Here is a 12926-nt window from a genome sequence, read left to right on the forward strand (position 1 = left end):
TTGTACAGGATTCTCTTTTCTTAGCTCAAAGCCTCAATTTTGTATCTTACAATGTTGTTTGAAGACAGTCTAATACTACTGCTCATAATTTAATTCAAAAGTTTCTTAAGAGTATTTCCTTCAAATGTAATCCATTCTTATACATAAATTTGATTCTTTCATTTTCTATCACCTTGATGAGTTAATGAAATCTATACCTTCGTTATAAAAAAAATAAATCAATGTAGAAATGTGGTTTGTATTAAAGCAAATGAAATTCAATCTATTTAATAAATAATAATTATTCATAAATATTATAAAAACGTTTATAATAAAATTTATTTATTAAAATCTAAAATATTAAAAATAAAAATCATTTTCTTAATTTTTTTTAAATTATAAAGATAATTACATTATAAGACTGTCTGAGAGGTCTAAGTAATATATAAATACTAATTTAAAAAATATTAAATAATTTACCACCCATCAAAATTGAGATAGCATCCTGTTAAGCTCAGCAGAAAATTAATTTTGATATAAAAAACAAAAGAACATAGAATAATTGAGAATGATAGCCAAGACCGATTGAATCATAATTGTTCGACCAACATGTGATAGTAATCATTGCTTCTACGACTGTATCTTGACCCTTACACGACCTTCTACATAGCCCAAAACTTGTTGGCGCGAGTGGCCCAACAACATTGACAAACCTAATATTTATCAGAAAAAGACACCTCTTGCATAGAAAATATGGACATATATCTCACCTTAACTTCAACGGTGTTTGCTTGATAAATAAAATTCACAACTGTTAATAATTAACTAACTGAGCCACAATGTATGATTATGGCAAGCCAAGCAGGTTCATAGCTTCTGCCCGTGAAGTTTGGACAAATAACAAAGTATTATCAGCAAATAAAATACTAGTAAGTGCAGGAGCAGTCCGAGATGGTTTGATCGATCACGGGCTGAAGACAACAATTAGGATAGAGCTTGAGAAACGAAGAAAAAGAGATAAAAGATCTCCACACCAGATGCCATGAGAGAGTTGAAAAGAAGCAGATGGAACACCATTACTCATAACCAAAAAACTAATGATTGATATACGCTGCATAATCATGTGCACCCACTATGTAGAACAACTCATTGTACATCAAGCTTAAAACCATAGAATGCATGTGACGCCGAAATGACTTGAGGAAATGGAAGACTTCATGGGCATCGCAAAATTATTCTGAATGACTTTAACAAAAGCATTCTGATTCTCCGGGATAAGAGAACGTATCCATGGTTTCAACCTATTAACAATAGTCCTTAAAATAATCTTATAAACAAAATTGCACAATCTAATAGATCTAAATTGATGAACACCAAAGAATGACGACATTTTGAAAGAATTGATGAACACCTATGGAATGACGACATTTTGAAAGAAGAACAATATTAATTCTATTAAACTTGAAAAGTAAAAACTCCGTGTCACAAAAACGATGCACAGCACGACAAAGGGATGGGTCAATGATATGCCAATGATACTGATAGAAAAGACGAGAGAAACTATCCAAACCAGATGTCTTATTACCTCCCAACTGAGATATAGCACTACACACTTCCTTACCCGTGATTAGGAGCTAATGATGAAGCATTAAGTGCTGGAGAGACCAGGGAAGAAATAAGATTCAAGACATGATCACAGCCTTGTAAAGAGCCTGCAGAATAAAGATGACAATAAAAACCTCTAATATAGGAACCAAGATCAACCTCACGTTCAATCCAATCACCAGAGATAGTTTGAAGGCGGTCAATGCAGTTATATTAACGCCGATATATCGTAGGTAAATGGAAAAACTGTTAGACCGATACTATGGCTAGGCGACCCATCCATTTCGCATAAATACAAGTCCACTAGTCACTACCCTGCCCAACAAAGAAGCTTGCATGCAGACAGAAAATCACCCATCAATCTTCCATAAAATTCCAAACTTTCCGATCACAAAAGCATGAGACGTGGCTCCATACTTACCTTTCTTTGCTTCAAGTCTCAACCCCTTGTTTCTTTCTTTACCGCTTTAACTTTGCTTCCCTAAACCCTATCACCTTCCTCAGTTTTTCTCTCGCTTTCTATTACTTCTTCTCCATGTTTCTTGCTCCTTTTGTAGGAAAATGGGCGAGAAAATCCGTTTCCACAGCCATCTCTGCAACTAGCTTCATTGTTTTCCTCATTTTTGACTTTCTTGACATAGTCTTTTGCATTATTTATAGGTATCTTGATAAGTTGTTTGAGGGGAAGCCCTCCCCTTGTTATTGTGGAGACAGGAGAGAGATACAGAGGAGTATGGGGGATGATGAAGACAGTGAGCTTTCTGAGACTTTATATGGAAGGACCAACGTGTTTAGGCAAATTAGATTTCTGGGTTTTGGAAGAAATTCGGAGAATCGCAAGAAATCATTTGGTGGTGGCAGTGGAATAAGGATTTGGTCTGATTGTGGATGTGAGTCTTGTGTTTCTTGGATGAAAGATGGTGGACAGAATCTGCATGTAGTTGTCAAGGAGCCTTCGACTGGTGGTCCTCTAAACCATTAATATTTTTCTTTTACTGTTCTCGCTCTTCTTTTTTCATTTTCTATGATTTGCTACTTCATTTATAGGCTTTGTTTGTTTATATCACTCAAATCAAATGTTGAATTAAAGCTTTATGCACAAAATAAATTGAGATTTAAAACTTAACAAAAAGTGAGCATTATGTTTATAACTATGAAGGATTTCATTCAGCGGTTGGAAAGCTTCCAGTTATCGTTTTAGTTTCTGTTTGTTTTCTGAGAAATGAAAGGTGAGAGCTAGGACATATTTTGCTTATTCTTGGTTTGTTTTTGGGGCGGCTTCATAATTCAACTGTCTAATGCTGAATTATGTTAATCTAGGCACCAGCAATCTCTCTTCCTTCATCTTAACTAAATCAGACTATTGAAATCAAGAATTATGAAATTTCTGGAAAAAAATTCTGAACTTTTGATGGGTGATCAATGATTCATTTGCAATTTTTTCCCCTCTCTTCCTCTTGTTCTTCTGGTTTTCAGGTAGCAAACAGCTGTTGTTGCCTTCAAATATAGAACAGTCGCTAATGTTGTTATAATTTCTTGTTCTGCAGCTGCTTCTGAGAATTGCCATGGAGATGTGACAGAGAATGTGATATTCTTGCATGGATTCATCTCCTCTTCTTCATTTTGGACGGAAACAGTGTTTCCAAATCTGTCTGAGCCTGTAAAGCGTAACTACAGACTATTTGCTGTTGACCTTTTGGGATTTGGAAGAAGCCCTAAGCCAAGGGATTGTTATTACACTCTAAGAGATCACTTGGAGATGATTGAAAAGTCCGTCATTAATCCATTTCAGTTGAAGTCTTTCCATATTGTTGCACATTCCATGGGTTGCAATATTTCAATAGCTCTTGCTGCTAAATACTGGCACTGTGTGAAATCAGTCACTCTCGTAGCACCGGTGAGTATAAGAGACTTGGATGCTATGCTTGATTGAAATATTTTAACCCTTTTCTGCAAATTTTACCATGTTTTGATCTTTTGCTGTGATATCTATTTAGAGTTTACTTATGTGCATATGCTTGTCCTGACCTTTTTCTTGCTCTCTAACTGTAGCCTTACATCTCAAGTTCAAAGGAAGAAGCAAGCTTTACAGCACTTCATAAACTTGCTGGGAAGAGATTGTGGCCACCATTGTTGTTTTGTTCATCATTCATGTCGTGGTATGAACACTTAGGCCGATGTGTCTGCTTATTTGTCTGCCGAAACCATAGGATATGGGAGAGGATTTTGAAGCTACTCACCTGGGGAAGGTAACACCAGCTTTACTTTATGCCTTCATCACGACAACAAATTTTAACTTATTACCACGCAAACACGAGTTATTATCAACACCATTGAATTAAAAGTTCATTGTTTAACAAGAAAACCATGCTTTGATAAAACTTATTGATATTCTTTCAGGGATCTGCATTTCATGATCATGGACATGACCAAGCACACCCATCACTCAGCTTGGCATTCAATGCATAATGTGCTATGTGGAGGGGCAAAATTTCAGGAGAAAATGTTGGAGAATTTGATGAAAGATGGAGTGAAAATTTGTGTTATACAAGGCGATAACGACAAGGTTATCCCTTTGGAGTGTGGCAAAAACATCAAGAGTAAGGTTCCTAATGTAGAAATCAGTATCATCTCAAATGCTGGTCATCTTAATGTAATAATGGGTAGAGAGAAGGATTTTACTAGGGATTTAGAGCTTATATGGGCCTCATTTGCTGATACTGAATAACTCTTTTCTTTTCTGAAGCATTGTTTATACAAAAAAAAAAAAAAAAAATGGAAGTTTGATTTTGTGTAATATATGCTTACTAAACAAAATTAAAAATTTAGCTTGAATTTGACTTGTTTATATACATATAAACAAATTGATGTTGTACTAGCTTCTCCAAATGGTTGGATATGAATAATGAAATAGGAAATAGATTTAGGTATCAAGAAGTTGAGTATAAATATTGATGATCTGAGATTCAGAGAAATAGGGTTTTTACAATGGGTTCTGTAAAAGTTAGAAAAAGCTTAAACCTAGAAGAGAACATTTCTCCTTTTATAGGTTTCATTTTGTCCGCTAGTGACGTGCCGATAGAACGAATATTAGTAGACCACCTGTCCCTGCCACGCTGATACGGACATAAGAAGGAATTAAATCTCTGCCCCATGCATAACGGCTTCTGATCCTCTCCAGGCTCGGGTAGGCGGGTCTACAAGATGGGTGGACGAATCCTCTTTCGGGTTCTGGGCTGGGCCGAAGAGTGAGGCCTAAATGGAATCGGCCTAAGGAGTAGAGGTGGCGTGGCCGGCCTGATGAGGGGGCCGGATGAACCTGGTCGTGAGGCTTAGTGGACTGGACCCAATTGGCGTGAATGGCTTGAGAATCTCTGAGCAGTGGGCTATTTTCATGGGCCTAGCCCTAGACGGGGATGAGGTGAACTCAGGGGTCATCAAATATAATTGTTATAAGTGTAGTCATAATAACGTGTTTCACCTATTTTATTGGAATTGTATTTGAATTATGATTTATGGGATGTTTGTATGATTCATTGTACTGACTTGTTGGCCACTGAGCTTCAGGTTTTAGGTTTCACACTTTTTTTTTTATGGGGTACATTATAAATTAGCATGTTGTAGTGAGTATTAAATCCACTGTTAACATGTTAAGAAACTTTTTTAAACTTATTTCAATTGTTAGGTGAATTATTATTATATCTACATATTTTATTAAAATTATTTATTTAATCTTTATTTTTAAACTATTCCATAATAACTTTTAAATGTTTTGTGAAATTAAACTTTTTATTAATTTTATTAAAACAATGTAGTCAATTTGTTGTAATTTTATTTCTCATAAATTTTAGGTATTATATTTATAATTTAATATTCAGATTGTGTAATTAATTTTAATTTTACTTATTGCTTCTTTGAACATCAAGAGAATGTATTAAAACCAAAACTAAAACAATAATCTGAAGTGTTTTTCATATCATCTAAGCAACCAATCCAATCATTATAAGAAAATCTATAAAAATTGAGATTTTAAACCTACATGTACTTAATGCCATAGTTTATAGTATCTTTAATATATCTAACTACACGTTTAGCTGCTTGAAAATAAATTTCACTTACAATGCATGTATCTTCACAACAAACTTATAACATGCATAATATTAGGTCGCGTTGTAGTTAGATAAATTAGGCAGCCTATTAAATTTCGGTACAATACTTCATCCACCTTTTTAGCAACATCTTCTTTTGAGATTCACAAGAGTGGTTGTTGGCTTACATTCCTCCATTTTGAACTATTTTAGAATCTCCTTGACATATTTTTGTTGGCAAGATGAAAACTTCATTTTACTCTTGATGCACTTCAATCCTAAGGACGTATGACATTTCTCTAAGGTATGTCATTTCAAACACCTCCACCATCTCAACCTTGAATTCATCTATCAACATCTATCAACCTTGCATTGCTACTTATTATTAACAAATCATCAACATAAAAAGATATTATAAGTATATCAGTCTTTGTTTTCTTCACATAAAGAGAATTCACTTAAACTTTCCTCAAACCCCAAGTTTAGAAGATGTGAATCAATTCTGCTGTACCAAGTCCGAAGAGCTTGTTTTAAGCCATACAAGACCTTCTTGAGACCATACACTTTATCTTCTTTTCCTTCAACCAGAAAACCATCTAGCTATTCAATAAAAATTTCATCTTTCAAATAGCCATTTAAGAAGCCGACTTCACATCAAGTTGATAGACTTTCCATCCCATTTGTGCTACTATAGCTAACAACATTATGATTGTATCCAAGCTAGTTACTGGAGCAAAAGCAACTCCAAACATTTGCGCATAGCTTTTGACAACCAATTGCACTTTATGTTTGTTAATAGAGTAATTCAAAGATGTTGTTTTCAATGGTCCTCCAACATCTGTATGAATAAGTTCCAGCTTTTGAGTTGCTCTCCATGTTGTGTTTATAGGAAAAGGCAATTTGGTTTGCTTTCCATATTGATATGCTGCCGGCAAATCTTCCTCCACATCGGGTGAACCTTTCACAGCCTGATTTTTCTTCATGGAAAGCAATGCATTATGATGAAAGTGCACCAATCGTTTATGCCAAAGCATAGCATTATTGTCCTTTTGTGCAACAAAAACTTGTTCCTCTTCCTGCATATCAAGAATAAAGCTTTTGTGTATCATTTTGATCTTGAACACCTCTCTTCCTTCGGGATCATTAATTATGCAACATCTATTTTTAAAGAGCACTTCATAATCATTTTCAAGCAACTGTCCAACACTTAATAGATTTAGGAACAAACAAAACATCAAAAATAAGTTTCTTACCTGATAAGCTTTTAATAGACACAGTTCCTTTGCCTTTAACTGTAATACGTTCACTATTTTCAATTCTAACTTTGGTAATGATGGTTGTATCAAGCTCCTTAAACAGCTCACAATCATATGTCACATGGTTTGTGCATCTGTTGTCTATAAGCCAAACATCAGAGTTATTTGTAGCAAAGCGTGATGCCACGAATAAGATCAACAACAGCTTTGGCTTCAACTTCTTTTTTCTTGTTGTGCTTTGCATACCCTTTCAATATGTCCCAGCTGACAACATTTGTTGCATTTAATATCTGGCCTCCACCAACACTTTCCCTTTGAATGATTTGTTTTTTTGCAATTCGGACATGGTGGATAATTCCTGCCATTTCCAGATTTATAGGTGAAATTCTTGTTTATGTACTTGCCTTCTTTAGTGTTTAGAGACATAGCAACAGAATAACAAAAATAACACACGCTTCCAGCTTTTTTATTGACCAAATAGCACTTAAATCAAATATTCAACATCTTAATTATAAGGGGTTAAATACATAATTTTCCTTTTTTCTAAAAAAAAATTATTTTATCTCTTCAAGTTTATTTTTATCTTATTTGTGAATAATTTAAAATTTTGAGAAATGATAGCGATTGAATATCAACCTCTTAATTTCCTTTCGCCAAGTTACCAGAGCAATATTAGGAGACCCAAAAGACAAGACAAAGGTACACTCATCTATGCCAATGTTACATATGAAAACATTCTTCTAAAGGTAAGGTAGAGCTGTACTTCTGTTTTCTTTTGATTTAGCTCTCTCAATTGAAATTTGAACTTGTACCTCTATTTTCTTATCATGTATGCTTACTCTGATTGAAGTTTGAACTTGTGAAACCAAGTTGGATTATTAATATTGACCATCATTGTTAAATGATGCACCATTATCCTTTTTCATAGAGTTTTGACAAACACATTTTCACCTTAAAAGTTGGGACATTCTTATCATTCAAATTGGTGTGGGCTTCATATCAAGGGAAATGGTTGAAAAGCATTATCCCGCTGGTACCGGCAGCTGATATCCAGATGCGCTTTTGATTTATTTGTTGTCTTAGTCTTGGAAAACATTATCAGTCAATGCTTGGATTTTCTATATCTTATGGGTGTGATAATACTTATGTTCATACAATTGGCATATTCTGAGATGTGGGCCACCACCTCATGGCTGCTCCTCTTGAATCTCTTGGCTACACACCTGAGATGACAAGCTCTGGACTCTATCTGAACCATCACTGTTTACAAGTGATGAGTCCCATCACTCGGATTATCCCCTCCTCTCTTTAGGACCTCTAAATGAGTTATCAGCATGAAAAATGCTTTGGTATTGTAGAAACTTTGGAACCCACAAGCATATCTCGATTTTGATCCAACCATATCCAAGGTTCAAGCAAGTTCGAGGAGGCTTTGGAATTCAGACACCCACATACTTTTGCTTCTGCTTCTGTTCCACCTGAAAAAAAAAAGTGACATCACGCTCGGTGTAAATAAAAAATAAACGTTGACAAAAGAAATTGAACATATTCGTAAGGATATAGCATAATAGAATATTCATCAAAATTAAATAAACATTAAAAAAAGAAATTTAACATATGTGTAGGGATGTAGCGGAATAGAATATTCTTCAAAATTAAATGGATGTTGAAAAAAGAAATTTAACATATTTATAGGGATGAAATATTCATCAAAATTAAAATAATCTATTGAAATTTCATTAAAAAATTTAATATTTTTAGAAAACATTTAAATTTAAATTTTTAAATTTTTAGAAAACATTTGTTTGATTGAACTTCCATGTTGTTTCGTAGAAGGATTCATTTGCTGGAAATTTTCTGATTGTCACTATTATATTCGTCACTGTCTCTATGAAAAAGATGGCCTTCTTGATGTTGAATATTACCTCTACATGTTAATACGTTTGGGACCCTTAACAGTTCAACACTAAATTTCTTCTTTTTGAGCATTGTTTTTTTTTTTCTTAAATAAATTTATTTATGTGTTTTCTAAACACTAGTATTATTATTCTGTTGAAAATGTGTTTGCTTGAAACTTTCAACCCACACCAATTTGAATATTTGATTTAGGTTTTGTTTAAATAAGTTTCAAGCAAACACATTTTCATCTTGAAAGTTGGACATTCTTATTATTCAAATTGGTGTTGGTTGAAAAGCATTGTCCTGCTAGTACCATCAGCGTTTTGATTTATTTGTGGTGTCTTAATCTTGGAAAACATTATCAGTCAGTGCTTTGATTTTCTATATCTATGGGTGTGGTAATACTTATTTTCATACAACTGGCCGATTCTGGAATGTGGGCCACCAAGTATGAAAAAAGCCATGGCTGCTCATCTTGAATCTCTTGGCTACTCACCTGAGATGAGATGCAGCTCCAATCCTTGACAAGCTCTGAACTCTGTTTGAAACACCGCTTTTTATAAGTTATATGAGTTTTGATTGGATAGAAAATTTAGATAGTCCTCTCGGCTCTTTTGGACCCGATACAACTTGCTCTAAATGAGTTATGAGCATGAATAATGCTTTGGTATTGTAGAAATTTTGGAAGGCACAACATTATCCCACGAGTGATGATTTTGATGCAACTATTTCCGAGGTTCAAGCACGTTCAAGGAGGCTTTGGGATTCAGACACCCACATGCTTCTGCTTCGGTTGCACCTAAAAAAAAATCCCATCAGGCGCTCTGTGTAAATAAAAAATGGACATTGAATTGAGCATATCCAACTAAGTAAATGTAAATGAATAAAATATCTGCAAAAATTCTCCCATTTCAATTTATTTATATTAATAATATTTGAATTTATTTTAAATTTAATTAAAAATTAATATAAATTATTTAAATTTTTTTAAAATTTATTATTATTATTCGAATAAAATTTAAATCCATTTAATTTAATATATTTTAATTAATAATATATATAAATTATTTTTCATTAATAATTTTTATTAAAAAAATTTAATAATTTTAAAAAATATTTGAATTTTAATTTTTAAATAAAAACATATAATTTTTTTTTATAAATATTACTATAAAATATATATTTTTATATAATCAAATTTGGATACGGTACTATTTTATAAATATAATTTAATTTTAATTTAAATCCGTTATTAGTATTATTTTTTAAATTTGAATTAATTTTAAATTTAAATATAATTATTTAAATTTATTCTACTAAAATTCTGTTGGATTGAATATTTAAAAATATATGATAATTTTTCTCAATTAAATCCGCTACGTGATTTTAAATAAATTGGGATCCAACCCAAAATTGGTCAAATACAGTCAGATTAGGTTTGTCAATTTTAAACTATTCAAATGAGGATGCAATAATTTAAATAGAATGTTGGGTGAAATCAGTTTACATATACACGCATAGTCTGCCTGGAACCCTGGGCAGCTTATTTCATGGGGCAGAGGATTTCAGTCTTGTAGCTATCACTAATGGAATGTATTTCAGTCTTGTAGCTGTCACTAATGGATCATATGGGAGAAGGGTATCCAGCAAAATTAAATTATTTAAACTTAAATTTATTTATATTAATAATATTTAAATTTATTTTAAATTTAGTTAAAAATTAATATAAATTATTTGAATTCATTTCAAATTCAATTATTATTATCCGAATAAAATTTAAATCCCTTAATTTTATAGTATTTTAATTAATAATTTATATAAAATATATTTTTATTAATAATTTTAATTTAAAATTTTAATATTTCTAAAAAATATTTAATTTGATGTTTTATTGAATAAAAGATCAAAGATTAAAGAGGTTTAACAGAAGTGCTTTTGTTGAATGATTTAAAAATAAAAATTAAATAATTAATTTTAATAAAATACAAAGATTTAATATAAATTTTTCCAAGATCCTTCCACTTTATAGTTTTATTTGAAAGCAAACTCATATGGGGATTTTTTATCAATTAATTTCAGCTACTCCCATAAGAATTTAGCACCTACTCATGTAGAAAAAGAAGATGAAGAACAGAGATGAGATCAGAAAACTTGAAAACAATTTAGCTACTCCCATTTGCTCATTTTTATTAGGTTACCTGATCCCCACATTGGTCCCCTTCTTCTTTACCTCTAATTTTCTTCACTTTCCAAGCATTGGATTTCTTCTCTGCTGTTGTCAAGTGCATAGCTACAGCACCAGCGAAACAAAAAGATAGGGGAGGGGTCCATAAAACACCAAGTGTTTCCCCTACCAGTTTACTGATTCAGTTTCTTCTATTCAAATTTCCCTTCTAAATCTTATTATATTGTAGGGGAATTCTTTTGGTAATTGGCTATCATAGATTTCAAATTTTTCCAAACTCCTGTGGGTGTAGCTGTTGCTGTTTTGGCTATTGGTATTGGAGCTCTGTCTCTCTTTTCCTCCAAAAACCCCAAAGGCTTCACCTACTACTAGACTCTCCTTATTCCCTTTTTTTAATACTGTTGTTACTTGTTTCAGGGTATTGATTAAACTTCCATATTGTTTCGTAGAAGGATTCTTTTGCTGGAAATTTTCTGATTTATGGGTTTTTTTTCTTCTTATCGTTACTGTTATATATGGCCTTCTTGATGTTGAATATTACCTGTACATGAATACATTTGGGACTCTTAACAGTGCAACACTAAAGGTAAGGTAAGGTAGAGCTGTACTTCTGTTTTCTTTTGATGTAGCTCTCTCAATTGAAATTTGAACTAGTACCTCTGTTTTCTTATCATGTAGCTTACTCAATTGAAGTTTGAACTTGTCAAACCAAGTTGGATTATTAATATTGACCATAGTTGTTAAGAGTTTTGACTCAAATGGGGGAAATCAAGTTTCACGCAAACACATTTTCACGTTGAAAGTTAGACATGCTTATTATTCAAATTGGTGTGGGCTTCATATCAAAGGAAATGATTGAAAAGTATTGTCCCGCTGGTATCCAGCTGCGTTTTGATTTATTTGTTGTGTCTTAATCTTGGAAAACATTATCAAGCTCAATGCTTTGATTTTCTATAAAATTCACGTTAAAATATTATTTTTTAAATTTAAATAATTTTAAATTCAATTATAACTATTTAAATATATTTTTATTAAAATTTAATGACATTCCATTACAAAAATAATCCAAACTCAAATCATGCCAGCCCAATGTAATTTTTAATGTTGGTGATTTAGATTGGAATCCAGCCAAAAATTGGTATGATACAGTCAGTCCTACCTGCCCGAGGTAATTTTTCAAGGTTTGGTGAATTAGATCAAATGAGTGATTTTAAATAAATTGGGATCCAGCCAAAAATTAGTATGATACAATCAGATTAGGTTTGTCGATTGTTAAATATTTAAGAAGAAGCATTAATTTAAATAAAATATTGGGTGAAATCAGTTTACACATAAACGCATAGTCCGCCTGAAATCCTGCTCAGCTTATTCCATGGGGAAGAGGATTTTAGTCTTGTAGCCCTAACAATTAGGGATGTCAACTCTTAGAATACAAACGAAAATTAAATTACCTCAATTTAAATTCAATTTATTTTAATAATATTTAAATTTAATGTAAACTACATAATTATATTCTAACTTCCATTATTATTTGAATAAAATTTAAATTTATTTAAATTTATATATTTTAATTAATAATTTATATAAAAAATATTTTTTATTAATAAATTTATTCAAAAATTTTAATATTTTTAAAAAATATTTAAATTTTAAATAAAAATATATAAAAAATTTATTAATAATTCTAAACTCGATTATAATTATTCAAATTTTCGTACTAAAATTCAATTAAATTGAGTATCAAAATTAAAGTCTTTATACAATAAAATTATTAAATTAATTTTTTATAAACTCATGAGTTTAAAGATCTACAAACTAAGCCTTAATAGTTTTGTCATATAATATTTTCTATATTTTTTATATTTGACCAACTTAAAAAAATAATTAATAAAAAATATAAACAAAATTATTTAT

General features: G+C 31.7%; 1 protein-coding gene across 1 annotated transcript; it reads left to right on the forward strand.

Annotated features, from left to right (window-relative positions):
- The first annotated feature begins 1892 nt into the window (after positions 1 to 1892).
- On the forward strand, positions 1893 to 5210 carry LOC110620410 (probable lysophospholipase BODYGUARD 4). The gene is made up of 4 exons (XM_021764131.2): positions 1893 to 2546; positions 3132 to 3481; positions 3637 to 3833; positions 3985 to 5210. Exons 1-4 carry the CDS (start codon positions 2120 to 2122, stop codon positions 4310 to 4312), a joined length of 1302 nt encoding a protein of 433 aa, XP_021619823.1. The 5' UTR covers positions 1893 to 2119; the 3' UTR covers positions 4313 to 5210.
- The last annotated feature ends 7716 nt before the right edge of the window (positions 5211 to 12926 follow it).

The sequence above is a fragment of the Manihot esculenta genome, chromosome 8 (assembly GCF_001659605.2).
Source record: "Manihot esculenta cultivar AM560-2 chromosome 8, M.esculenta_v8, whole genome shotgun sequence".
NCBI lineage: Eukaryota > Viridiplantae > Streptophyta > Magnoliopsida > Malpighiales > Euphorbiaceae > Manihot > Manihot esculenta.